This window comes from Dipodomys ordii, unplaced genomic scaffold (assembly GCF_000151885.1).
Source record: "Dipodomys ordii isolate 6190 unplaced genomic scaffold, Dord_2.0 Scaffold22, whole genome shotgun sequence".
Lineage (NCBI taxonomy): Eukaryota > Metazoa > Chordata > Mammalia > Rodentia > Heteromyidae > Dipodomys > Dipodomys ordii.
The window spans coordinates 5,423,487-5,451,122 of record NW_012267238.1 but is presented as its reverse complement, the minus strand read 5'-3'; the positions used below and the strand labels follow the sequence as shown (position 1 = coordinate 5,451,122).

General features: G+C 40.2%; 1 protein-coding gene across 1 annotated transcript; it reads left to right on the top strand.

Annotated features, from left to right (window-relative positions):
- Window positions 1-2,611: 2,611 nt before the first annotated feature.
- Window positions 2,612-12,586, top strand: Prkrir (protein-kinase, interferon-inducible double stranded RNA dependent inhibitor, repressor of (P58 repressor)). The gene is made up of 4 exons (XM_013014131.1): window positions 2,612-2,753; window positions 4,881-4,988; window positions 7,411-7,447; window positions 9,585-12,586. The coding sequence occupies exons 1-4, from the start codon at window positions 2,739-2,741 to the stop codon at window positions 11,513-11,515; spliced, it is 2,091 nt and encodes a 696-aa protein (XP_012869585.1). The 5' UTR covers window positions 2,612-2,738; the 3' UTR covers window positions 11,516-12,586.
- The last annotated feature ends 15,050 nt before the right edge of the window (window positions 12,587-27,636 follow it).

Here is a 27,636-nt window from a genome sequence, read left to right as displayed (position 1 = left end):
GGTTGTGGGGCTTGAACTCTGGGGCTGGGCGCTGTCCCTCAGCTCTTCAGCTCAAGGCCAAGCACTCTACCACTTGAGCTACAGCGCCACTTCCAGTTTTCTGTTGGTTTACTGGACATAGGAGTCTCACAGTCTTTCCTGCCCAGGCTGGCTTTGAACCGCGATCCTCAGGTCTCAGCCTCCTGAGTAGCTAGAATTACAGGCATGAGCCACCGGTGCCCGCTTTCTGCACTGTCTTTTAAAGGCTTTATTATTTTGTATTTATTTTAAAACTGATCACTTCGCATTTATTTTCATCTTCATAATTATATGTAACTGACCATGTTTATTGAAGAAAATCCATTTTCACTGCTTGTATTTTGTTTCATTGTTCTATCCTTGGACAATACTAAATTTTCTTTCTTCTTCTTCTTTTTTTGGCAGCATTCAGGTTTGAACTCAGGACCTCACACTTGCTAATCAGGCATTTGAACCACACCTTTACCTTACTTTATAAGGTTTTCAACTTAATTTCCTTTCTTGTTTGTCTTAACTATTTTGGGGCCTTTGAATGTCTGTATAAAAAGTTGTAGAATTTTCTCTCAACCCTCCCCCCAATTTTGTCCCTTCTTCTCTTTTTCTCCTACACACATATGTTCACTCATGAACATACTGGGAAGAATTGATGCATCCTTTGAAAGAGATCTTATATGTTTCTCACTAGATTTATTTCTAAGATATTTGGTATGGAAATATATAGGTATAATTAGTTGGGCTGTCCCATAATCAACCTGTTCTTTTTGGTTTTTGGAATTAGTTGTTATTAGTATCAAAATCCATTTTAACTTAGTTCAGAGTAGTAGTCTATGTAGAAGATCTCTAGAGATTAAGAATTTAAAAACTGTAGTAATTAACTGTAGTAGTATAGCATGATTTTATAGTAAGACAGGTTTAATACTTAATATTTGGATTTTGAAACATGAAGTGTTTATAGTGTTTAACTGTAAAATGCTAAGACACATCATTACTGAGCAGTATAATACTTCTTGGTTAATTGAAATGTATAGTTTACATGTGTGATTGTAACTTAAAAATTATATATATATATATATATATATCACCATGATTTTACATATTTAACATAGAGGAAATGAATGTAAGAGTACATATAGGGGTGGACAATAGTGTTAAGACATGAGAAAGTATACTATTATATAATTATAGATAAATATATTCAAATTTGTGACTATCCATTGAGTGAAGAGAGTATCTACTTGTGACTTTGCGCTAATCAGCATTTCTGTGCCTTGGTTTCTTCATCTGTAGAGGTCAGATAATAATACCCACCTTTAGAGAGGACTTGACTAGTTTCTTAGCTCTTATGTGCTTAGTAAGCATTATTATCATTATTTTTCTGAGTAAATTTAAACACCAAGAGTGTATGCATTCACTGTCAATATTGTGTATTAGATATGTAAACAGCCTGCATTCCTAGAGCTTGCAGTCTCATTTGTATATTTATAATTGTAGGTAATAAATAATATTTATGATGAGTAAATGAGTATAGCCTTCATGCTTTCACCAGAAACTCTAGTCATTAGTATAACTCTACCTGCTAATTATCTGCAATGATGATATTGCTTCATTTGATTAATTCCCATGAGAGCAGATTCCCTGAGGGGAAGTTAGCATGATGGCTTTATGGGTTGTGAAACTTTTCACTTGTTCTGCTGATCATTGAGTTCTTTCTGGTGCTGGGATGACCTGGGAGTTGAGATACAAGTTTAAGTTCTAGTTTTGCTACTGATTTTATACATACTTTCAGCAAGTTTTATTAACTTTGTCTGAAATTAAAGAGTTTATATTGAAAGAATTGTAAGGTTTCTTCTAAATCTCATTTTGCTATTCATAAGCTTCTCCAAATTGTTTTAAGGAAAAGAATCCATTGCAGAAATTTACCTAGTTTTTGTGCATGTATGTGTGTATAATCATAGGATTTTGAACTTGGGGTTTTGCTCTTAAACAAGTGCTCATTTAAGCTGACTTCAAGCCCTTTGTTAGTTATTTTTCAGATAGGGTCTTAAATTATTTCTTTTACTCATGTTTTTGTTTTTTTATTAGCTTATATCTGTTATGTTGGGGGGGGGGGAATCATTGTTATATCTCCACACATTTACACTGTGTTCCAAACAATTTCATCCTCTCAACATGCACTTAGGATTTTTGCTTGGAACTGTCCTTAACCTTGATCCTCTTTACCTATGCCTCAGTTATACCTGGGAGGTACAGCTAGAACCTTGGACCTAGGACCATCATACCTAGCTTATTCATTGAGATAAGAGTTTGCTCACTTTTTGTCTGTGCTAGCTTGAACCTTGAATGTCCTAATTTCTGCCTCTTGTAAAGCTGGGTTTATATGTGTGCTCCTGGCTGTTTTGTGTTCTCTCTCTCTCTCTCTCTCTCTCTCTCTCTCTTTCTCTCTCTCTCTCTCTCTCTCTCTTTCTCTTTCTTTGACAAACTTTTGCTTGGTGTGTTCTAAGCTTGACTCAAACTTGTAATTCTCCTTTTACCTCATGCTGGGGTTACAGGTGTGTAATCCAAATGCTGAAATTTAAATGTTGAGCTCATATTCCATATTTGGTTTTGCCTGTAGATGCCAGAAGTGGGTAGAGAATTGTAGAAGAGCAGATTTGGAAGACAAAACACCTGATCAGCTGAATAAACATTATCGACTATGTGCCAAACACTTTGAGACCTCCATGATCTGTAGAACTGTAAGTAATAGGACTCAACTTTTCTCCCTCCCTCTCTCTGGTTGGAAATGCATATTTTAATCTATTAATTGAAGGTGTACCTATGTCCTGACACTCTAAAATGAAGATAAATTTGAAACTGAGTATTTACTTTTATTTTGTTCTTTATTTTGTTTTAACCTCCTATTCTTGATATCCCATTCCCACTCAGAGATAACCATTTTTGAACTGACAAAAAATTCTAGTGATTATAACAGTGTAAGTTTAAGTTAATGTCTTATGTTTTTATTTAGAGCAGTTTATCTAGAGGTTTTTTTTTTTTTATGAATCATGTCTTCATTTAGGAATAATACTCTTTGCCATTTTATAGATTTAGTGTTAGAACCCTTACTTTTGTGTGCTACATACAGGAAGAAACAAAATCATACAGATAATGTGAAAACACATTTCCATCAGTAATTTTTTTTTTTTGGTCGGTCGTAGGGCTTGAACTCTGGGCCTGGGCATTGTCCCTCAGCTCTTCAGCTCAAGGTGAGTGCTCTACCACTTGAGCCACAGCACCACTTCTGGTCTTCATATGGTTAATTGGAGAATAAGAGTCTCATGGACTTTCCTGCTCAGGCTGGCTTTGAAGCTCAGTCCTCACATCTCAGCCTCCTGAGTAGCTAGGATTACAGGCATGAGCCACTGGCGCCCAGCTCCATCACTAATTTTTAATTTCATGCCCAAACCTTCCCTTTCTAGACGTCACTTTTTTTTTTTTTTTTTGGTTGGTCGTGGGACCTGAACTCTGGGCCTAGGCACTGTCCCTCAGCTCTTCAGCTCAAGGCTAGTGCTCTACCACTTGAGCCACAGAGCCACTTCCAGCTTTTTCTGCTTATGTGGTGCTGAGGAATCAAACCCAGGGCCTCATGCATGCAAGGCAAGCACTCTACCACTGAGCCACCTTCCCAGCCTCTGTTTGTTGTTGTTGTTGTTTTGTTTGTTTTTGTTTTGTTGTTTTTGTTGATTTGGGTCATGGGGCTTGTCTTGAGCACTAGGCTAGTGCTCTATCATTTGAGCCACAGTGCCACTTCCAGTTTTCTGGTAGCTTATTGGAGAATAATTTCTGGGCTGGCTTTAAACCTTGATCCTCATATCTCAGCCTCCTGTGTAGCTAGGGTTACAGGAGTGAGCCACCAGCACCCAGCTATAGATCTGTTTTTAGATTAGAAAACTTGTAATTTGTGACAATATAATTTAGACTACCGGAGATGATGATGATGATACCAGAGATGATGATGATGATGATGGTGATACTTCTGCTGCTGCTGCTGCTGCTTCTGCTTCTTTCTTCTTCTTCTTCTTGCTTAGGACAATGTTGATTTTAAAACATACATAGCCAGGTGCCAGTGGCTTATGCCTATAATCCCAGCTACTCAGGAGGCTGAAATCTGAGGATTGTAGTTTGAAGCCAGCTTGAGCAGGAAAGTCCATGAGACTCTTATCTCTAGTAAACTACTAAAAATCCAGAATTGGAACTGTGGCTCAAGTGGTCGAGCACTAGCCTTGAGCAAAAGAAGCTCAGGGACTTCAAAACTCCTGGCCCAGCACACAAAAAAAGATAAGAATATTATATATTAATACATATGGTGATATAATGGAAACAGTTATCATTATGATCATTATTGGTATGTGAATGTTTTCACATACTTGAATGAACAAAGGAAACAGGTCTAAAATGAGGAGGAAGCACTAGTTAGTCTTTTTAGGTGTAATTGGTAGGGACTGGACTAGTTTCTAGATGTTTGGGTTTGGATCCCAATCCAATATTTTTATCTTCACTAAGCCTTGATGTTTCTCAGTAATACTGGCCACAGTGGTGTGAATAGCAGGTAATGAGGAAAGCATTGCTTTAGGACATACAGTAGGGTAGCTTATTGGGAGACTTGCAAGTCCTCTAGACTTGATAGATTCTAGAAGTACAGAATAGATGAAGATTGCCAGAAGGACAAATGCAGAAACAAATAGTAACTGACCTGAACTGACTCCATTCCCAGGAATAAGATTAAATTTTCAAGTCTATATATTTTAGAGACATAATTGAAATACTGAGGAGTTCACTTTTTGGAAGGATCATTTCTGAATTAACACATTTTTCTTTTGCAGAGTCCTTACAGGACCGTTCTTCGAGATAATGCAATACCAACAATATTTGATCTTACCAGTCATTTGAACAATCCACATAGCAGACATAGAAAACGAATAAAAGAATTGGTATGTCTTTGGACCTTCAATTTTCATAAATTAAATATAAGCACATCTGCATTATAAATTGATCTAAGTTGTTCTCTGTTTCAAAGATAACATGATGGGAAATGTATGCTGTGCTTATTAACTATCCTGGATATAAGATGATTTGTTTACCTTAGTACTATTCACATTTGGAAAACTCCCTCAAATATAGCCAGTTAATACTTGTTGACTTGGGCCAAAGTGTACTGTTCTTTTCCTTGGGATCGGGGGCAGGGAGAGTTACCTTTGTTTGATAATAAAGGAAATGGAATTGAGGTATAGTTCTAGAATTCAGCACAAAGGGATAAAGTATAAAAGTTGAGACCTAGATAGTTTTTGAAATAAGAATGCTATCCTTATTAAAGGTTTAGAAAAGGCTTTGAAATTAGTATGGCATAATTTATTTGTACTTACATGTTCCTTTGATATCTTTCAGTGCTGATTATTGAAACCTGGTTTTTTTTTTGCCCTTAGGTAAAAAAATTACTTAGCCCACTTAGTCCATGGTTTTCTATCCTCTTTGCCGCTAGCGAGGCTCTTACTTTCTTTTACTATTTTTATTTCTTCCACTATTACCATTCTTACTCTTTCCCTTCCTGTTTGTACTCATGTCAGTGTATTTAATTTACAGCATATTAATCCACATACTATATATTTTTCTGTGCATATGTGTATGTGTGTATACACCAGAACTGGGACTTGAACTCAGGGCCTCATGCTCTCACTTGGCATGTTCTGCTCAGTATGCACTAGAAATGTTGAAACCATGAGTCACAAAATAAAATAAGTCCTTTTAAATTGTTGTTTTAGATATTTTGTTATAGAGACACAAAGCTAACTTACTATGTGTGCTTTATTCAAATTATTTTTTAGTTTTTGCCTAATATTTTTTTTTCTCTTCCAGCATCCTATTTGGATGCCATGTTACATTTAATGATGGCTTTTAGAATCATGTAGATTAACTTCTTTTCTCAGTTGTCCTATTTATTTGGTATATCATTTCAGTATGACAGTCTGTTAAGACATCATTATTGATGTTCATCTTGTTCACCTGGCTGAGGAAAAGGTTGTCAGATTTCTCCAATTTTCCTCGTTTTTATACTGCTCATTTTGGAAGGAATTTTCTCTAGGAGTCCACTCCCCTAAGCAACATACCTTAAGTTTTTTGGAATTAAGCTTCTCATCTGCTGGAAGAGAGGATTCAGAATTATTTCATACATGATATTTATAGCTTTATAATCTCCTACAACTTCATTGGGATAATTGGACACAAATGTGTGTGTGTGTGTGTGTGTGTGTGTGTGTGTGTGTGTGTGTGTATGTGTAAGTAGAATGTGGCATATATCATGAAATAGTTGCCAAAATTAGGTTAATTAATAGTTATCACCTCATCTAATCAGTCCTGTTTACTTTCTTATTCAACCATTTAAGTATGGGTCCATGGAAATTTATTTTATGCTTCAGGTTATAATGCAATACTTTCTCTTGTCTTTCAGACTTTTCTAGGCTTTCATATGGTAAACTCTCAGTGGGCTTTTGTATCTTTTTTGGTATATACACTGTATTTTTTACTTTTTTGTGTGTTTGTGGTTCTACCTTACTTTGTGGTACTAAAAAGAATTGCTCCAAAATCATCTAGTACATTTCTGCTTTGGGGCTGGAATTGCCCATTTCTTTACAGATTAAATTTTTTTTCTGTTAATAATGGTACAGGAAGACAAGATCTGAGTGTTGGTTGTGTTCATCATTTTTAGGATCTCTCAGCAGATAGCTTTCAAGCACATCGATATATAAAGACATATGTGTATAGATTGACAAGTACATATAAGTACATAATTACTGACGTTACATCCATCTAATGTATATTGGTATATGAGACATGTACAGATTGATAAATACATATAATTAATATTACATCTAAATTCATAATAAACATAATTTTTTTAATTATGGTTGGACATGGTAGGTCATTCCTATAACATTACTTATACAGGAGGCTGAGATTGGGAGGATCACAGTCCAAGACCAGTCTGGGTAGAAAGTTTGTAAGACTCCCATCTTAACCAATAACATGCTAGGCATGGTGGTTCACTCCTGTCATACCAGCTACCTGGAAAATAGATAAGAGAACCATGGTCCTCACTGGCCCAGTAGAAAGAAAGACCCTATTTGAAAAACAAAATAAAAATAAAACAAAGTAAAAAGAATTGGATATGTGGCTCAAATAGTAAAGCACCTGCCTAGCAAATGCAAGGCCCTGATGAGTTCAATCTCAGTACTAGCAAACACAAAGAACTTAGGCTCTTGAATGAGTAAAATTTAGCTCAAAAACAGACCTTTTGTGATTGTATAATGATATACTAGAGGTCAGCTTTCTTAAAGAATTTTTTTTCTTATTATTTAGAGTGAAGATGAAATCAGGACACTGAAACAAAAAAAAAGTAAGTGATAGTGTTAATGACTGAGCTTCTGAATGTCTTTTTAAAAGGCCTTGTCCTGGTAAGGACAAATAAATATGTTTCGTATCCAAAACCTAATGTGAGAATGGATGTAAGAGTGGTTGGCTTTGTCCTGTGGCTAGGAACTATGAAAGACTGAATTCTTAGATTATTTTGTCTTTTCGGGGTGCAATTGTGCCACACACACTACCACATACAGACAGTGCAGAGTTGACTACTTCCTTCTGGGTGCTCTCTGTGGTAAGAGTGGCAGGTCACAGAATATTCTAGGACAGGGAAGGAAGGGTAGCAGTTTGTGATGCAAAATTAGTTCTTGGTAAATGTTTAAGAAATAAATGTGATACATTGCTCATAGTGGTCCTAGTAGTCTTAACTGCAGGTGCTGAGTCACCAAAGGATGAGCACTGGAAATTATTTTGTTCTTGTCAGTTTGACAGGTACTCTTCATTATCTCTTCCTTTTGTTATTAGTAGTCATACAATTCTTGATTAATGCCAAGTCCTTAACATAAATTCATATAAATCTCACAGGCTCTATGTTCAACAATATTGTTTGGCTTCTTTACATATGAGGAAACAGATTCAGACAAAGAAGAGAGGCAAAAGGTATTCCATGCAGAAGTAGACTGGTGCTAGATTTAGGGAATTATACTTATTTTGGTGTTGGAGTTTCTGGTAACCCATGGTGCTTAGAAAATGAGCCAGAAATTAACTGATTGCAGGCTGCTGGTGGTTGGAACTGTTGAAGGGGTGTAAGTAGGTGATAACGTGGGCCTAGTTTCCATGTTATATGGTTACGTGGAGCACTGTTCAAATCAGGTGGGGAAGGCAGCAATGCAAGGTGAGAGAACTCAGGGAACTTGCATATGAATGACTTCTACATAGAAAGATAACCAAAAGGAGAGGGACTGGCTTTATACTTGATACTATTCTATGCTCTTTAGTAAACATCTTTATGGAAATATAGAAATGGTAAACTTGGCATGTGTTGATAGCTAGTAATGGAAGAGAGGAAAAATAGGAAGGAAGTGGGGAGGAGGCAAGCAAGCAGGTGTCCAGCATAACCTTGCATTTTGGCTGGGAAAACCTAAAACAGTAGAATACTTGCTTCATTGTGTGTGATGAACAGAGGTGTCATCTGAGCCTAGGGGAGTGTGGGAAGGGTGTTCCTCACTTTTTCTGAAGTTCTGAGGACCTGGATCACCTGGAAGCATAGCTTACATGGACTCCAACCAGACTGGACTTAACTTTATATTTGACAGCTTTCTTCCTTTCTCCCTCAGTGCTTTTGCTGGATTACTTTCTGCTATGTGATGTCCTTGCTATGTCTTTCGTATCTGTAAAAGGATAAATTTTTCTGTTCTCCCTCCTTCCAGTGAAACCCTACCATTTTTGATGGCCTGATTGTAGTCTTAGGTTATGAGAACTAGGTTCTAGCCATGACTTCAGATTTAAATTCTTTGCCTGGTGCCACCAGTGATCGATATGACTGTAAACACTTAACCTGTAGATCTTATTTTGGATCACCATCCAAATATGAAGAGATAAGGCTAAGATTTCTAATATACTAATATTAAATTGCAAATTACATGAATCTATATTACATTGGCTTTTATGTAGCCATCTAATCTCCCATACAAAAGTGTGGCTTAATGGTTTGATAGAAAAATCTTAGAGCTAAACAAGTTTGGATTTGAATTTCACTTCTATCTTTCTTACCCCACTTTGGCAAGTGGGGTCAATAGTATCTGCCTGAAAATAAGTAATATGATGCATTTGAAATATTTAATGCCTTAGTTAATGTCACCTATTCACCTTCCTTTTTCTGGGGACATGATTTGTTATTGTTCCGAATAACAGGTGAAATGCATTAAATTGATATGAAATTGTTCCCACTTTATTACTGGATTTTATTTGTAGAACTATATATGTTTATAGTGTTTGTCTTCCACACTAGTGTCTTACTTTAATCTTTCTATCCTGGGATCAATGGCTTATGAATGTTGAATGAATGAGTTTGTGGATTTTAATTATTTACCTAATCAAAATTGTGAATTTCGTTGTTGTTTTTGTTTAGTTCCTCAAGAGTCTATTTGTCAAATTAACTCTTTGTTTTTCAGTTGATGAAACTTCTGAACAGGAACAAAAACACAAAGAAACAAACAACAGCAATGCTCAGAACCCCAGTGCAGAGGAGGGTGACCAGCAAGATGAAGACATTTTACCTTTAACCCTTGAAGAGAAGGAAAACAAGGAATACCTAAAGTCTCTATTTGAAATTTTGATTCTTATGGGAAAACAAAACATTCCTCTGGACGGGCATGAGGCTGATGAAATCCCAGATGGTCTCTTTACTCCTGATAATTTCCAGGCCCTGCTGGAGTGCCGGATAAATTCTGGTGAGGAAGTCCTGAGAAAGCGCTTCGAGACCACAGCAGTGAACACGTTGTTCTGCTCTAAAACACAGCAGAAACAGATGCTAGAGATCTGTGAGAGTTGCATTCGGGAAGAAACCCTCAGGGAAGTAAGAGATTCCCACTTCTTTTCCATTATCACTGATGATGTGGTGGACATAGCAGGAGAAGAGCACCTACCGGTATTGGTAAGGTTTGTTGATGAATCACATAACCTAAGAGAGGAATTCGTGGGCTTTCTGCCTTATGAAGCCGATGCAGAAATTCTGGCAGTGAAATTTCATACTACAATAACTGAGAAGTGGGGACTAAATATGGAGTATTGTCGTGGCCAGGCTTACATTGTGTCTAGTGGATTTTCTTCCAAAATGAAAATTGTTGCTTCAAGACTTTTAGAGAAATATCCTCAAGCTATCTACACACTCTGCTCTTCCTGTGCCTTAAACATGTGGTTGGCAAAGTCAGTCCCTGTGATAGGGGTATCCGTTGCATTAGGAACAATTGAGGAAATTTGTTCTTTTTTCCATCGATCACCACAACTGCTTTTAGAACTTGACAATGTAATTTCTGTTCTTTTTCAGAATAGTGAAGAACGAGGCAAGGAACTGAAGGAAATTTGCCATTCTCAGTGGACAGGCAGGCATGATGCTTTTGAAATTTTAGTGGATCTCCTGCAAGCACTTGTTTTGTGTTTAGATGGTATAAATAGTGACACAAATACTAGATGGAACAACTGTATAGCTGGCCGAGCATTTGTTCTCTGTAGTGCAGTGACAGACTTTGATTTCATTGTTACCGTTGTTGTTCTTAAAAATGTCTTATCTTTTACAAGAGCCTTTGGAAAAAATCTCCAGGGACAAACTTCTGATGTCTTCTTTGCAGCCAGTAGCCTGACTGCAGTGCTTCATTCACTCAACGAAGTGATGGAAAACATTGAAGTTTATCATGAGTTTTGGTTTGAGGAAGCCACAAATTTGGCAACCAAGCTTGATATCCAAATGAAACTCCCTGGAAAATTCCGTAGGGCCCAGCAAGGTAACGTGGAATCCCAGCTAACCTCTGAGAGTTACTATAAAGAAACCCTAAGTGTTCCTACAGTGGAGCATATTATTCAGGAACTTAAAGATATATTCTCAGAACAACACCTCAAAGCTCTTAAATGCTTATCTCTGGTTCCCTCAGTCATGGGCCAGCTCAAATTCAACACATCAGAGGAACACCATGCTGACATGTACCGAAGTGACTTACCCAACCCTGATACTCTCTCAGCTGAGCTTCATTGTTGGAGAATTAAGTGGAAACACAGAGGGAAAGATATAGAGCTTCCATCTACTATATATGAAGCCCTCCATCTGCCTGACATCAAGTTTTTTCCTAATGTATATGCCTTGCTAAAGGTCCTATGTATTCTTCCTGTGATGAAGGTTGAAAACGAGCGCTATGAAAATGGACGAAAACGCCTCAAAGCATACTTAAGGAACACTTTAACAGACCAAAGGTCAAGTAACTTGGCTTTGCTTAACATAAATTTTGATATAAAACATGATCTGGATCTAATGGTGGACACATATATCAAACTTTATACAACTAAGTCAGAGCTTCCTACAGATAATTCAGAAACCGTTGAAAATACTTAAAAGACTTTTAAAATGGGCTTTCTCTTATTTGATATTTGGAAGAAGAGTGGTTTAGGTGTTCAGGCCACATTGCCTCTAGGCCTCCAAATGAATATACTAGCCACTGATAATCTGCTTATATAAGTGGCCCCTTTTGAATTTTCATGCTTTGAATACCTGTCTCTTCCAGAAAATGGCATTGGAAGTGCCGTGCTTCGACTCTGAGTGACCTCTGATAGTGTCACTGTGGAACTGTTTTAGTTAAGTCATTTTAGATACATCATTATCACTGTGGATCTAGTTGCCAGGTAGTTACTCATCATTTGATGAAAATGAATTTGAAGAAGTATGGAAAAGGAAGGAATTCATTTTATGAAATGTTAAAATGAAGCTCACCATTGGCTTTTGACTGATAGGAGTTTTAAGTATAATGTTAAAACTCTGTTTTGGCAGCACGGGGTAGATAGAGGCAGGAAGATGTCAAATTCAAGACCAGCCTGGGCTACATATGAGATCCTGTCTCAAAGAACCAGGGGCTAGGGATGTAGCTCAGGGGTAGAGCACTTACCTAGCATGCACAAAGCTCTGGGTTCAATGCCCAGCACAAAGGTAAAAAAATCTTAACGGATAGTTAAGGGAATTACCAGAGAGGGAAATGTGTAAGCTCACTCAAAGGTTTCCATGTAGATTTTTGTCTATCAAGGGAACTCGGAGAAACAAGCCACAGTTGAAGTTTGAATGGAAGAGCTTGCTCTTGCTGCTTTACATCTGATTGTTGCTGTTTACATTCCTTTGTTGAGCCTACATTTTCATAAGCTTTTCAGCAGGTAAACGTTGAACATTTCTGCTTCATGGTCAAGACAGAATCCAAGGCCAGCTACACAGGCAACTGACTTGTCTGTTTGCTTCTGTCTTTTTCCGTGATTATATCTACTGCCTCGTCTTGATTTACAAGAAAAACCTACAAAAATAAGTGTTTTGTGGTTTATCTAGAAATAATACAGAAGAAGATGCTGTTATTTTTGGTGAAGAAAATCAATTTTGTATAGTTTATTTCAATCTAAATAAAATGTGAATTTTGTTTAAAGTTCAGATACTTTTTTTCCCCAGAGCTGAGGACCAAACTCAGGGCCTTTACACTTGCCAGGCAAGTGTTCTTCCACTGAGCTAAATCCCCAGATACATTATTTTTGATGGAGTCAAAACACATTCTTGTAAAGTCTTTTACAATAATCAGTTACACAATTCAAATGAAATGTTTTGTGGCTTTTTTTATATGAAGTGTATTACTCAAGGTATATAAAATATTAAAAGTAAGAGCTTATTACCATTTACCTGACTTTAAATATTATGTATTCTGTGGCTCCTAATATAAATGGTCTTAAGTTTGTCCTATTAGTGCTAGTTAAATGAATTCGGTTGCATGGCTACCATTGGATTATTTTGTATTGGGATAAGTTAGTGTCATTCAAACTGCAGAAACTGCACTTAGTGTTAATTTGAACTGAATGGAGTGCATTTACTGAAGCACTGAGTCTTAGTGACAGTTGGCAGAGCATTCCTGTTGTGGGGAAACTTAGTAGGTATGTTAACTCAGGACACAGAACCCATGCAGATTATAAAAAGACAGCAGGATTTTTTTTTAAAAATCCTTTCCACAGCTCTGAAAGATGCCTCTGTCCTTGGGAGAAAGAACTGACCAAGTTCATGATGACAAGATGACAGTGAAGGAGAGAGCTGGCCTTTCAGGACCTGCATCCAGTTCTTAGGATACTTGATGGTCATAGGACTTAGACAGCCTACATACTCGGTCTGTTTCCTTAACTATACAACCAACCTTAAGATTGTGCTGTGAGAATTGTGTGATGTATGATTAGTAACCTCATCACAATCATAACCTAAAGCTTCTTACTACCATTCCAATATCATGGCTTAAGGACTTTTTTCCTGATGAGCTTTAAAACAGCATATGAAAGCCATACAAAATTATTAATACAGGCAGACTGGCCATGAGCAGCTGGTGTGTCTATACTGTAATGTACCAAATGATTTTGCAGGCCATATATGACTAGAGCTAGACATTTCCAACCCTGGAAAGAAACCATTTAATCACATCTCACAGATTTATGGTTTTGTAAGTCTCATCTGGGCTTTTTGCATTGGCAGGTCAGCTAGGGTCTGAATGGGATACTTACTTGGCCTTTCCATGTGGTCATTTATCTTGGGTTTATGAAATGGTAGTATTAGAGCACTAAGAAGACAGAAGAAGCAGTAACTTTAAAACCTGGGCTCAGGAACTCACGAAATGTCATTTAAACCACAGTCTTCTGGTCAAAGCAATCACTTGGCCAGTCTAGATTCTTGAAGGATGAGGAAATGAAGGAAGGAGCTGGTTTTCAGGTACCACATTGTGTGCAAAAGTGTCTATGCAACAAACACTAAACATTTTAAGCTTTAAGAATATTGAATGCTTAAATACTAATTTATGAATTATCTATGGATGAAAACAATTATGAAAAGTTTCATGTAATTTCTGTTTAATTCCTAGAACTAGGGTGAGGTAAATAGTGCTTTGAGTTGAAAGAGCCCTCCAGAGATCAGCTTCTCTGCAGTAGGTAGAGTCTGGTTTATTTTTTTGTTTCATTTTAAGAGCAGACTTCTTAAGTACTGTTTAAAGTAGTCATTCATAAGTCACAGGAAAATCGTACTTACAGTGTTTATTAATATTTATATGATACTTCAGAGCTTACAGAGCATCTTGATTATCTCATTCAAGTTTCCAGAAAAACCTACGCAGGCATTATCCCCATTTTTCAGTTGAGAAACCAAGCCTGCTTCGAGGTAAATTAATTCCCTCAAATTACATAGCTAATGAGTGCCAGAGCCAGGTACTTCAATCCAGGCCTTCAGTTTTAAAATTGATTATGAAAGCCACTTCATTCTTAAAGGTTTGTAAAAGAAATATTTGCTTTGGGAATAGGCTTCTTTTATGTTCTTGCTTTATCCATTGCCAGCTTTTCAGCACAGCATCTAAAATGTACTTATTATAGTCGACATGGGTTCCCTGAAAAAAAAAAAAAAATCACAGCCTGAAACTTCTGAGGCTTTACAAACTGGGTGTAGAAATGCTGCCACCTTTGTTTGGCTGCCAAGACACTACCACAAAGGACTGTAGATCCAGGTCCATTTATTTCACAAGAGTGGGTGCAGCTGTCTTTTTGCCATAATCAAATGCTCCTCTGCCGCCAGCTTTTTGCGGCCAGAAAAAACAAAGTCATTTTTAGTACAGATTAGCATAAAAATATTCACTAGATCAGTTTCAGGAAACAATTACTAGCTTAGAAACAACAATAAGTGTGATCTATAGGTTGGCTAAAGTGGTAGTAAGTTTCCAGACCTTTTTATGCACCTTATTTCTTACCATAAATACTATATAAATAGAATACATGCCACTGTATTTGGTTCCATAAATTATTTGGACAAAGTGAACAACAGACTTCAAAACTAAGTAGAGGTAGTAAATCTGCCCCGTTTTTAATGAGTTTAAATTTACAGTAGTACTTTAAACATCTGGAAGTTTAAAGTCTTAATTCATTCCAAATGTTCAACAAGGATACACTGCAAAAGAGGATATTGTAATTGGGGGATCAAGAACACTTTTAACTCAATCTAAGGCTTTTCTACTTTTCTCCATATACATTAATCACATAAAACTTGAGAGGCTGACAATTCAGAAGGAGAAGAGATGGATCCAGATATCCAAGTTGGCATGTTTTTATAAAGAACTTTCATGAGAATTTTTAGGAAAGGAGTGAAGTTTAAATGCCGTTAATTAACAACACTTAACATCTAGGATACAACCAGAAAGTTCTGCTGTCTTCTGTAATCTGCTTAGGAAAGTTGTGAGGTGGGGTTTGTTTTGTTTTTTAAGTACTAAAACTAGACTTAGAGGAATCAAAACATTTGGCTTCTAAATTGTAATTTTGATGAATCTTGTAATCTAAAAAAGGTCTGCAGTCTGCAGGTTATACTAGACTACTCACATACTCACACTCCCTATATGTTTGTTTGGAGCTGATATGGTCGGTTGTGGGGCCTGAACTCTGGGCCTGGGTGCTGTACCTCAGCTTTTCAGCTCAAGGCTGGCACTCTACCATTTGAGCCACAGCACCACTTCCGGCTTTTTCTGCTTATGTGGTGCTGAGGAATTGAACCCAGGGTTTCATGTCTACAAGGCAAGCACTGTACCACTGAGCCACCTTCCCAGCCCCTGATTGGATTGTCTTAAAGAACAGGATGTGACAGAAGAGTCCCTGACCACAGCAGCAGCTGCTGCTATCAGTGCTGTGTGCCACGCACATGCAAGGTACATCATATGACATACCTCATTTAAACCTCTGCCCTATGAAGAAGTGTCAGCCCAATTTTTCAGGTGAAAACCTAAGAATCTGGAGGTCACACTGCCCATGGCAGAAACAGGATTCTCACATGTTTCTTGTATTTATTTGCTTTATTCAAATTTCAAATATTGTTTTACATGGTTTTGGTACTCCCATCTATTCAGCATTGAGCGAATGCTAGGTGCCATAGATACAAAAGTGAATAAATGGAGTTTTAAGCCCTCAGCTCAGTCAGGTGGGTTCATGCAAGCTAGGGACTGATTACAGTGGCTTAAAATTGATTGTTCTAACCAAGATATATTTGAAAGTATCAGGTAAACTGGGACTGTTCAGAACAGACCAGCACTTAAGGTCATGGTCACCTTAGAGGGAACCCCAGGTTATGTATGAGAAGGGCCTAAACCCAGAGTGCATGAGACAGGTATAGTGGCTCACCTGTAATCCTAGCCACTCAGGAAGCAAAAGTAGGATCATGGAACAGGGCCAGCCCAAGCAAAAGCCAGCAAATTCTGAAAAAAAAAATGCTGAGGGCATGGCTCAAATAGAGTGCCTGCCTAGAAAGCAAGGTCCTGAGTTAAATCCCCAGTACCACCCAAATCCTCAGAATATAAGCATGTAGCATATCACTACTCACCCTTCATACCATAACTGGGATGTCCCTCTGGGGGCCTCTTAAGCCCTTTCCCCCCCCCCAAAAAAAAACAACTGTCAAGTGACCCTTGTATATACTCCCAGATTTGCCTCAGTCATCACTGGAGGTCAGCCCTGTGAGAAACTGGTTCTCCAGTGGCTACCAGCTTGAAGTTCAGAAATAGTAGACAGTATTCAATGAGGTCAAAGGAGTGAGCTAACAGTAGGAACCTATAAAAATAGCAATAGTGTTTCTCCATATATTACTTCATTAAGTTAGTAACGGTGGTGTTTGCATCTGCTAAGACTAGATAAACCTTTGGAAATAGTACAAACTGTATGACTTCTTGAACCACATGTCTTTAAGTTAGTCTTAATATTTCCTCAGTGAAAAGATGGCAGTTACTTTGGTATTAGATAATTGTCCTTAAGATGTGTAATTTATTTCCTCCCAAAGGACATAATAGGTGATAATTAGCATAACTCGATATGCTCATTTAAGTTCAAGGCACCTACCTAACAGGTAACATTTTATCCTCATATCAGTATTAGGCATGATAAATTATAAATTCTTCATAGTGGTAGAGATTGAGAGCCAGGGGAGTCTTGGAAACCTCATAGATGGTCCCCCATTTTATAGAGAACTGGAGAGGACAACTCGTTGAGGATCACACTGCTAGATGGTGGTAGAAGCCATGGTTGACCAGAAGTGTCCCAATTCAGTGCTGTGTGCTCTGTCTACCACAGAACTAATTGAAGACAAATTTGAAGTAATCATTTCTTGGCAGGTGAGCAGTGTCTGCCCTTTAAGCCATTATTAAAATGTAAACAGTAATTCTACAAGTATGTCAGCTTTACAAGAGAGAAATTTATTAAACACACCTAGGTCTGGGGTGAGTGCTTGGCACATACCTAGCTTTCCTTTATCATAAAGTTTGGGTTTTAAAAATACCTGGTATTGGGGCTGGGATTTTGGCTCAGTGGTAGTGCTTGCCTCACATGCCCTGGGTTTGATTCCTCAGCACTACATAAGCAGAAAAAAGCTGAAGTAGCATTGTGGCTCAAGTGGTAGAGCGCTAGCCTTGAGCTGAAGAGCTGAGGGACAGCGCCCAGGCCCAGAGTTCAGGCCCCATGACCAAAAATAAATAAAATCTGTTATTGCTTACATTTGATTTGGCAAATTCCTACTCTTGGTAAAATTACCTTTAGAGGATACATGTGGTAAGATTGTAGATATACAATAAGCCTCTTTCCTAAGGAATGAGATGTTGATAGTTTCTTTATAAACACAGCTTGTATTTGGACTTCCTCTTCTTATTAAGAGTAGCTACCATATATTGAGCACCTTCTAGGTACTTTAGCCACTTCATTTAGGTTCACAGTAGAATGCAGCAGATGCCTTCACCCCCAACTTGTGGATCAGAGAGTGTTAAGAATACATGGTAGGGGGCTGGGAAGGTGGCTCAGTGGTAGAGTGCGTGCCTTGCATGCATGAGGCCCTGGGTTCGATTCCTCAGCACCACATAAACAGAAAAGCTGGAAGTGGCGCTGTAGCTCAAGTGGTAGAGTGCTAACCTTGAACTGAAGTGCTGAGAGACAGTGCCCAGGCCTAGAGTTCAGACCCTACAACTGACAAAAAAAAAAAGTTCATGGTGAGTCTAAGGCTTCTCAGTGTAGGAGTTAGATTTAAATCTAACTGGTAGGCCAATTCTGGTAGTCCAATCTGCTCCTCAAAGTGGAAATACCCACCTTTTAAGAAAGGAATATGAGTTGCTGAGTGCCAGTGGGTCACACCTATAATCCTAGCTACTCAGGAGGCAGGTACCTGAAGATCATGGTTCACAGCCAGCCCAGGCAGGAAAGTCCATGAGATTCATATCTCCAGTTAACCACCAGAAAACCAGAAGTGGCTCTGTGGTTCAAAGTGATACAATACTAGCCTTAAGTAAAAGAGTAGAGTGTCAGTGCCCAGGCCCTGAGTTCAAGCCCCACAACCAATAAAAACAACCCCCAAAAAGGAGTATGAGGCTAAATACAGTGTCCCTTGCCTGTAATCTTAACTACTCAGGAAGTAGGGATTGGGAGGATTGTGGTTTGAGGCTAATTGAGGCAAAAAATTATCAAGACCTTCCTCAACCCATAAAAATCTGGGCCTGGTGGTACATGCCTGCCATCCCAGCTACAAAGAACACATAAGTAAGCAAGTCTCGGTCTAGGCTGACCTAGGCAAAAAGCAAGACCTTCTTTGAAAGATAACACAAAAAGGAGCTGGAGGTGTGCCTACTCAGTGAGTATGAGGCCCCGAGTTCAAACTCCAGTTCCACTACCACCACTACCCCAAAAAAAAAACCAACAAACTATGAAGGAAAAATATGCCAAAATATCAATGTTGTCTCTGGGTGGTGTGACTATCAGGAATTATTAATTTTCCTTTTTGAGCATTCCTATTTTACCTATTTTCTATAATAGTTGCTTTTCCCATTTTGAAAAGCATCAGCATTCTGAAATAGAGAGGTCAAGATTACTTACATGACAGTATTTTTCTTCCAGAATATTTTTCCTGTTTTTCCAGTTCATTTAATACACATAACTCCAGTTACTATGCTAGATGTTTCACCTAGAGATAAGACATTGATTCTAGGATGGCAAGTTGTTTTCACTGCTAATTCTTCAAGGTCCAGCTCAATTGTCTTATCTGGACACCCCTGCCTCTTGCCCCCAGTTACCACCCTAGTCCAAACCTCCCCCACCTCCCACTTTTCCTTTCCCTCTGAGCTTGTTTTCCATCCAACAGAGTGATCATGGAGACTTCCTCACCCCTTGGTGGTAGTCTCCACATTGAGGGCAGGCTTAAGGCCTCATGTGAGCTGGTCCATGCCAGTGTCTGGCCTTATCCTTAATCATGTTTGGTTTTTCTCACGACATCCATTGGAAAAGCTTGTTGAAGATGGCCTTTGAAAGCTGGCAGCCTCACCAGCTTTTCGCTCACTTTTCATATCATTCGAGGCTTTGCTTTCCAAACATAACCTCCACAGAGAAGCTTTCTCTGCTTACTCTTTTAGAACTAAACTACTTTCCTAGAAATAATTTGTTTTCTTACACTAGTGCATGTATTCTTTTAAGTTCTGGAATCTTTGTTCGGTTCACTGTAGTTGTTTCCCTACTGTGTAAACCTGGTGAATGAATGGAGGAAACCAGTGAGGGAATTCAAAGTGAATAGAGAATTGGAAGAGATAAGAGAAAGAAACTCAGGAGCCAGCACATGAAAACACTAGGGAGGTTCTGGCCATTATTTTCTGGTCAAGGAGAATCCAAGAGAAACTAAGCCTAGAGCTGACTATGTTTACTCACCGTAGAAATGTGTCCTTCATATACAAGATGTATTTATTTGGTAGTGCCCAGCCTGCAGTTCCTAGGCATGTTTAGAAGATGACAGGACAAACTGAAAGGCAAACCCACCTTTCTGTTATTGATAATCATAATAACATTTGTGGCTGGTATATTTCTCCCAAAATATTACAGATCTCCAGACATGATCCCTTTGGTTTCCCTAGACACTTGCCATAATAATGACCTTGGCATGTGACTCGCCCCCTTCCCTGCTATATACTACCCTCCTATTTATCACCGTCTTACCCTTCCTTTCCAAGTCAAGTAATTCCAGCCTTACTTTTTTCTTCTCTTCCTTCCTTTCTCAAACCACAACCCATATAATTTTCATTGCCCTCTTTAGAACCTGCTTGTGTCTGAGCTGCCTTTTTATAGAGAAGGAGAACAGGCCTAACGTGGGTGTGGGCAAAGAGCTATGCGTCTCTAAATGACCCTGTTCCACAGTGGCTTTTCCTTCTAGGCTGCGATTCCTTTCCCAGGCTCCCTACAAGAGAGTTGACTAAATATAAAGAAGCCTGCTGGTACTAATAATCTAATAATCTGGTACTAATAATCTGTAGTGCTCATTTGAATTTAATCTCATGAGATGTATCTATGTGCTTAAATAATAGAATTAGGTGTGGTTGGCTTCTGCAGTACTTTATGGAATGACACTTGCACATAAGAAGGATAGTAGTATTCATTGATTATCTCTGCCATGCAAGGCACTGTGGTTAATGTGTACTATCTATTGAAGACTCACAATTTGACAAGGTTAATGTCCTCACGAGAGAACTGCATGTCAAAGGAATCATTTGCCCAGGACACAAAGCCATGACTTGCAAATCCAGAGGTACTGTCTTCATACTATTGTGCTACAGCCTGCGCCCCACCACAGCACACTTCAGATCTGCCCAGCCCTCATGACAACTGAGAGCCAGGTGTTAATGCCTAAGGGACCCTCCAGAATGTAGCACTCCTGGGACTTGGCATCATGCCTCCTCTCCTTTGGCTCTGTAGCTCAAGGTTAGAGTCCTTCCTATGCCCATCACTAGGTAAGTTGGAGGAATTTGAGTCCTGCTCTTGAAGGATAAGGGCAGTAGGTGGGTATACTGGGGAGAAATCCACAGTTGGACAGAGCCGCAGCAAGGAAATGTAGGAGTTGCATCTTGGGAGCCTAAGTGCACTACTGGGCATCTATGTTAGCCAGCTTTTCATTGCTGTTATAAAATGGCTGAGAAAATCAACTTAAAGATGAAAGGATTTATTTTGGCTATAGTTTCAAAGATTTCATTGCACAGTCACCCGGTACCATTGTTTGTGGGCTTATGGTAAGGTGTGTGTGGTGGAAAATTGCTACCTCATGACAGCCTGAAGTGGAGCAGAAGGGACTGGGTACAAACTATGTCCTTCAAGGGCATGCTCCCAGAGACTTGCTTCCCCAACTAAACCATGCTTCTAAAGTTTTTGCCACCTCCCAGTGGTCAGAGACCTCAAGATCCAGTTATCTCCTAGAGGCTCCTTGGATACCGCTATATTGGGGACCAAGCATTAGCTTTCAGACATTTCAGATCAAAGCCATAACACAGCATGGGGAACCTCGAGTGAACCCTTTCACGTCTCTGAGCTCAGATGTCACCATTTTTTAGTGGAATCATCTTGGAATGCTACTTTCCCAAAAAAAATAAATAAATAAATAAAGAGCTTGACTAAGCTGATGGCCCCAGAACAAGCTTGGAATACTAATGTGAAGAATTTGAAGACTTACTTTTCTCTGCCCATTGCTGACCTTGAGGGAGATCTTGGACAAGTTGCTGCCCCTTTCTGGACCTCAATTTCCCCATCTATAAAGCGAGGATAATACATGCCCATAATGACGGAGAGTGTAATTAGTCGGTCCAACACTCATACAACAGAAATGGTCTGATAAAAGGAAAGTTTCTAAGTGGAATTAGAGAAAGGGGAAACAGTCACAGACCTGGAAAAGGCTTCTTTGCTGTGTGGTGAGAGCTGGGTAGGCTCAGCAGATAAGGATGTAGGCTGGCCTAGACTGCAGGGCAGAGAAGCAGGCTGGGAGTAGGGCAGAGTGGCCCGCCACTCTCCTTTCCCATCTACCTCCATTAGTGTCTTCCACACAGTGCAAGCCCTCTTCTGAATTTTAGGAGACTGTTGAGACATGCTTTCACTTGAATAATAGCTTTTAGGGGAATTGCAGATATTTCCACTATAAACATACACTAGTTTTAAGTTGCATCTCAATTCTACAACCATTAAATTGTGTGTATCTTAGAACGGAGAAAATATGGTTCTGTCATTTCAAAATGAATTCTACCAGAAAGAGTTAAGTTATGTAGACTTTGAGACCAATATTCAAGTTCCTGTTCTCCCACATATTAGCTATGTTATTCTGGGCAAGTCACTTGATTTCTCTAAGCTTCAATTCATTCTTAAGATGGCCTATAAATTGCCTGTATAATAGGGTGAGCAGTTAAGGTTGATTGAATTTGAATGTTGATTCACTTAGGAAAGAGGTCTATGGGAACATATTTTGTCTAAAATTACTGATTACCATATATGTTTTTAAACAACTGTATGCCATCATTTAGGGTAATATGCCACAGCAATGGGTTCCAATTGGAGGTTATTTTCCCTCTTGTGTGATTTTTCGTGATGTCTAGAGACCTGTTTGGTTGACACAGCCATGGGAAGGGCAGTACCACCAGCAGCTGGGGCACAGATGCCACAGAGGTTACTGTGTATCCTACTGAGAAAGACTGTCCCTCAGCTCAGGGTACTCTGCCCCAAATGATCATTGAGGTTAAGAAGGTAGACTGTTGTGGCTCAAATGATAGAGCACCACCCTGAGTGGAAGAAGCCAAGTAAGGGCTTGAAGATCCCTGAACTCAAGCTCCAGCATCAACACACATATGTGCACACACACAAACATGAAGAAGAAAAGGAAGAAGGAGGAGGAGGAGGAGGAAGAAGAGGATGAGGACAAGAAGGATGAGGAGGATGAAGAAGACTGGAAGAAAAAAGAAAGGTAGGTGCTGCTAACTTACCTGTAATCCCAGTGACTCATGCTAAAACCTGGAAGATTGAGATTCAGTGCCATTCCAGGCAGAAAAGTCTTCAGAAGTCCATCTCCAACTGATAAGAAAAATGCTGGACTGGAGGTGTGCCCAACTGGTAGAGCACCAGTCATGAGCAAAAAAAAAAAAAAAAGCCATGAGAGCACAAGCCTCAGTACTGACTTATAGGTATGCATGTACATGCATGCACACACATATACATATGCAATAGACTATAGATTCTGATTGCCCAGGTTTGAATCCTGGCTCTAAATCTACCTGTGACTCACTGGATCAATTCCTTGACATCTGAACCTCAGCATTTTGTCTATGAGAGGACCAGTCACCATGAATGAATAAAGTGGTTGTGATTGTTAGGACAGCATGTGGGTGGAGCCTTTCAGACACTGACTTCTGGGAACTTTTGAGTGCTGAATGAACCCTAGATTTAGAAAAAAAAAATACCTTGGCAAGTACCAAGATCTAACATAAATTACTCAACTCCTTGAGCCAAAGTGTGTGTGTGTGTGTATCCACTGGGGCTTAAGGTCAGGGCCTGGGTGCTGTCCCTGAGCTATTTTGCTCAAGGCTAGCACTCTAATCACTTGAGCCACAGCTTCACTGCAAGCATTTTTGGTAGTTTATTAGAGATAAGAGTCACATAAACTTTCTTCCCCAAGCTGGCTTTGAGCCATGATCTTCAAATCTCAGCCTCCTAAGTAGCTAGGATTACAGGCATGAGCCACCAGTGTCTAGCAATCCATTTGTTAAAAGAAACAAGAAAAGGAAGGAAGAAGGAAGGGAGGGAGGAAGGGCCAGCGGGAGGGAGGGAGGGAGAGAAGAAGAGGGAGGGCTGGAGGGAGGGAGGAAGGAAGGGAGGTTCAGAGGTCAAATGAAATCAAGTATATGCTAGCACCATGGAAACAGAGGGAAATCTTACAGATACACTTGTATCAATGTTACTGTCTCAGTCTCCATTATGTAAGAGTATGTTGTGTCCTGAAGCAATACTCTCCCCAGCCAGGCTGTAACTCAACATCAGGGAAAGCAAAGAGAGGCGGGGTTCAGAGCACATGGCAGGCCCACAGCAGGCCATTCTTTAAGTACATACTCAGCTGTGCATCCAGGAAGCCGCCTGGGTTATACCGTTATGTTCAAACTGAGCCCAGTTTCACATAACACTTTTCCCGAAGGAGTGCTTTGGGGACCAGTGTACATGTTGGCTCCACAGACTCTAAACTAAGGGGAAAATAGCATGTACATTGAAAGAGAGGGCCCTGCAAGCCCCTGACTGGGAATCGGTTCCTACTCTATGTCTGTCTTCTCTCAGTTGTCAAATGAAGGAGCTGAATTGGTTTAGACCCCTGCCCCCAGGCCTGCTTGGAGACCTTGCTATAAGCCACACAGAGCCAAATGAGGACTGTTGTCTTTAGCAGTTATATTTTATCTAGCAGGGACTGTGAGGAGGAATATGCATACATAAACTCAAGCAGTCCTCCTTTTGAAACCAGGTGCTGGTGGCTCAAGCCTGTAATCCTAGCTACTCAGGAGGCTGAGATCTGAAGATCATAACGTGAAAACAGCCCAAGCAGAAAAGTCTGTGAAACTCTTTTTTTGTTTTTGTTTTTGTTTTGGGTCCAGTCCTGGGGCCTGAACTCTGGGCCTGGGTGCTGTCCCTCAGCTCTTCAGCTCAAGGCTAGCACTCTACCACTTGAGCCACAGCGCCACTTCTGGCTTTTTTCTTTTTGCTTATGTGGTGCTGAGGAATCGAACCCAGGGCTTCACGCATGCAAGGCAAGCACTCTACCACTGAGCCACCTTCCCAGCCCATAGTCTGTGAAACTCTTATCTCCAATTAATCAACAAAAAGCTAGACGTGGAAGTGTGGCTCAAGTGGTAGAACATCAGCCTTGAGCAAAAGCATTAAAGAAGAGTGACTTGGCCCTGATTTCAAGCCCCACTACTGACACCAAAATAAAATAACAAAGAATATCTACTTTTTGAAACCGTGGGGAGTATGGCCATCTTGCAGATGGTAGCGCCAGAGCTCAGGCACATTAACTAACTTGCCCAAGGAACCACATCATTCTTGCCAATAAACCACAACACCGCAAGCCAGAATGGGGGGAAAAGGTCCTGGCAAGGCTAGGCACTTAATACTTAAGGACTGAGTTTCATGAATGAATGCCCAAAGCAAATTGCTAAATAGCTTGTTCCTCTCTGAGCTCTGAGCATTGCTGCGTCTCAACCACCACTTCCCCAGCCTCCCAGTGCCTGTTCACTCTTGCCAAGAACTCCACATCCTCTCCACAGCAAGCAAAACTGCCCTCCAACTGCCCTTCATCAACAACTGCAAATAACAACTTGTCCAAAATCCTGAAGAGGCTTAGTGACATACAGCTGAGTTGCCCCTGGTACTTGATCTGAGGGGGACCACATTTGTACGGATGAGGGGAGATCGGCAAGAAATCCAGCTCGCTACAAGAGAACAAGGCAAAAGCAGTGCCCAGAAGGGGAGGCTTAGGGAAGTTGTCCCTGGTAGGTGAGGTTGCTTTGCTATAGGTAGATCTGAATCTGGCATAGTCTAAGCCGCAACTCCTCTCTCTCAACTTAGCTTCCATGCAGTGTCCACACTAGAAAATGAAGAAACATTTTGTCTCTAGCACCTCAGAATCAGCTCTGGGGGAAAAAAGCAGGAAAGTATCTGCTGCCCCATGCCCATTGCTTGCTATTATTTTCTACTTTATTTTATCTTTTTGCCAGACTTGGGACTTTTACTCTGGGTCCGGGCACTGTCCCTGAGCTTTAGTGCTCAGGATTAGTGCTCTTTTATTTTTTATTTATTTTTTTTGGGTCCAGTTGTGGGGCCTGAACTCTGGGCATGGGCACTGTCCCTCAGCTTTTCAGCTCAAGGCTACCACTCTACCACTTGAGCCACAGTGCCACTTCCAGCTTTTTTTCTTTTTGCTTATGTGGTGCTGGGGAATTGAACCCAGGGCCTCATGCATGCAAGGCAAGTGCTCTACCACTGAGCCACCTTCCCAGCCCCAGGATTAGTGCTCTTGAGCCACAATTTCACTTCTGGCTTCTCATGGTTAACTGGAGATAAAGAGTCTCATGGATTTTTATGCCAGTGCTGGCTTTGAACCCCGAACCTCAGATCCCAGCCTCCTGAGTAGCTAGGATTACAGTCTTGAGCCACCAGCACCCCCCCCCCATTTACTTTGTACTTTATTTAACCTAACACCCCAATGGTAGACGTGTCTATTATAGAGTTAGGGTACATGAGGTTCAAAGATGTTATACAATTTGCTGAAGCTCCAGGAGAAATTGCTTCTAAGGAAACTTAAGGTTACACAGGTCAGTTGGCTACTTACTATCTTGTTTCAAGTGGCCCCGAAGAGCGGCACTGTTGGATTGTCCAGTGAGCTTCAGAATCTGGGTGGAAAGTTCCTTCAGGCTCTATGAGCAAACTCAAGCACCTCTGCCTGCAGTGCCCATGGGGGAGAGCCTAAATGGCAGACAACTCACACAGCAAAGCACTCCCAGATTCATATCCAGAGGTATTTTGGGTAAGGTTTGGAACAGAGCTGAGAACCTGAGAAGGGGCTGAGGCAAGAGGAGCCTCTCAGTTGTCCCTGGGAGCTGTCCAAGAGCTGGCCAGAGAGTTGCTCTGGGACTCTGGATTAGACCTCCAGAGCTCAAGCGCCTGTACCACCACAGTGAGGAGAATTGTGGACAGGGGTTTAACACGTTTTTGCAAGCTTCTTACTAACCCAGTCTCATGCAGTCACCCTGAATCCAGCCCTCCACCCAGCCATCCCTCTCTCCCTTCTTCTCCCTCCAATCAATCCTCACTTGCACTCAGCAATTTCTTTCTTTCTTTTTTTTTTGGTCAATCATAGAACTTGAACTCTGGGCCTGGGTGCTGTTCCTCAGCTCTTCAGTTCAAGGGGAGCTCTCTACCACTTGAGCCACAGGGCCACTTTTGATTTTCTGAGTGGTTTATTGGAGATAAGAGTATCACAGACTTTCCTGCCAGGGCTGGCTTTGAACCATGATCCTCAGATCTCAGCCTCCTGAGTAGCTAGGATTACAGGCGTGAGCCACCAGCACCTGGCTTGCATTCAGCAAATTTTCTTCTAGTTACTATCTGGGACAGATGTTAAGGAACTCTAATAATCTTGTCAGGATCTAAGAAGCTTTGGTCATGGGGCAGGAAGCGAGAGACCCAAGCTCTGACACATGAGCTACAATTTGGCCAGAGAAATATGTTAACATAAAGAGCAATCAATTGGCAGGCGTGATCTGAGCAAAAGCAGAAAAGAAGTCAGATCTGGAAGAAGTAAGAGCAGGAGTCATCTGTCATCTACTTTAGCAGAGCAGCATTTCCTGAAAACATGACAGTGGAGCATCTCCTGGGAATGGTGAGCTGAGAGAGGCACTTCAGGAAGTGTTACAGTGTGGCCTGCTGTGCAAGTATGTGATAAGAGGAAGGAATTCATTACTCCAACCTCCATTCCACAGAATGTTACCCACCGATGCTCCCTGGACAAATAGTCCCAGCCATCTGCAGTTGGAGTCACAAGGCCCAACAGCCTATCCAAGGCTACCACACCCAATTCCTAATGCACATTACTTTAATCCTGCCTACCTCTGTGCATGCCAAGCT

Excerpts from the sequence above, each read along its gene's own strand:
- Prkrir (XM_013014131.1), top strand. Across the intron at positions 4,989-7,410 it reads GAAAACGAATAAAAGAATTG|AGTGAAGATGAAATCAGGAC; the intron begins GTATGTCTTTGG and ends CTTATTATTTAG. Across the intron at positions 7,448-9,584 it reads GACACTGAAACAAAAAAAAA|TTGATGAAACTTCTGAACAG; the intron begins GTAAGTGATAGT and ends TTTGTTTTTCAG.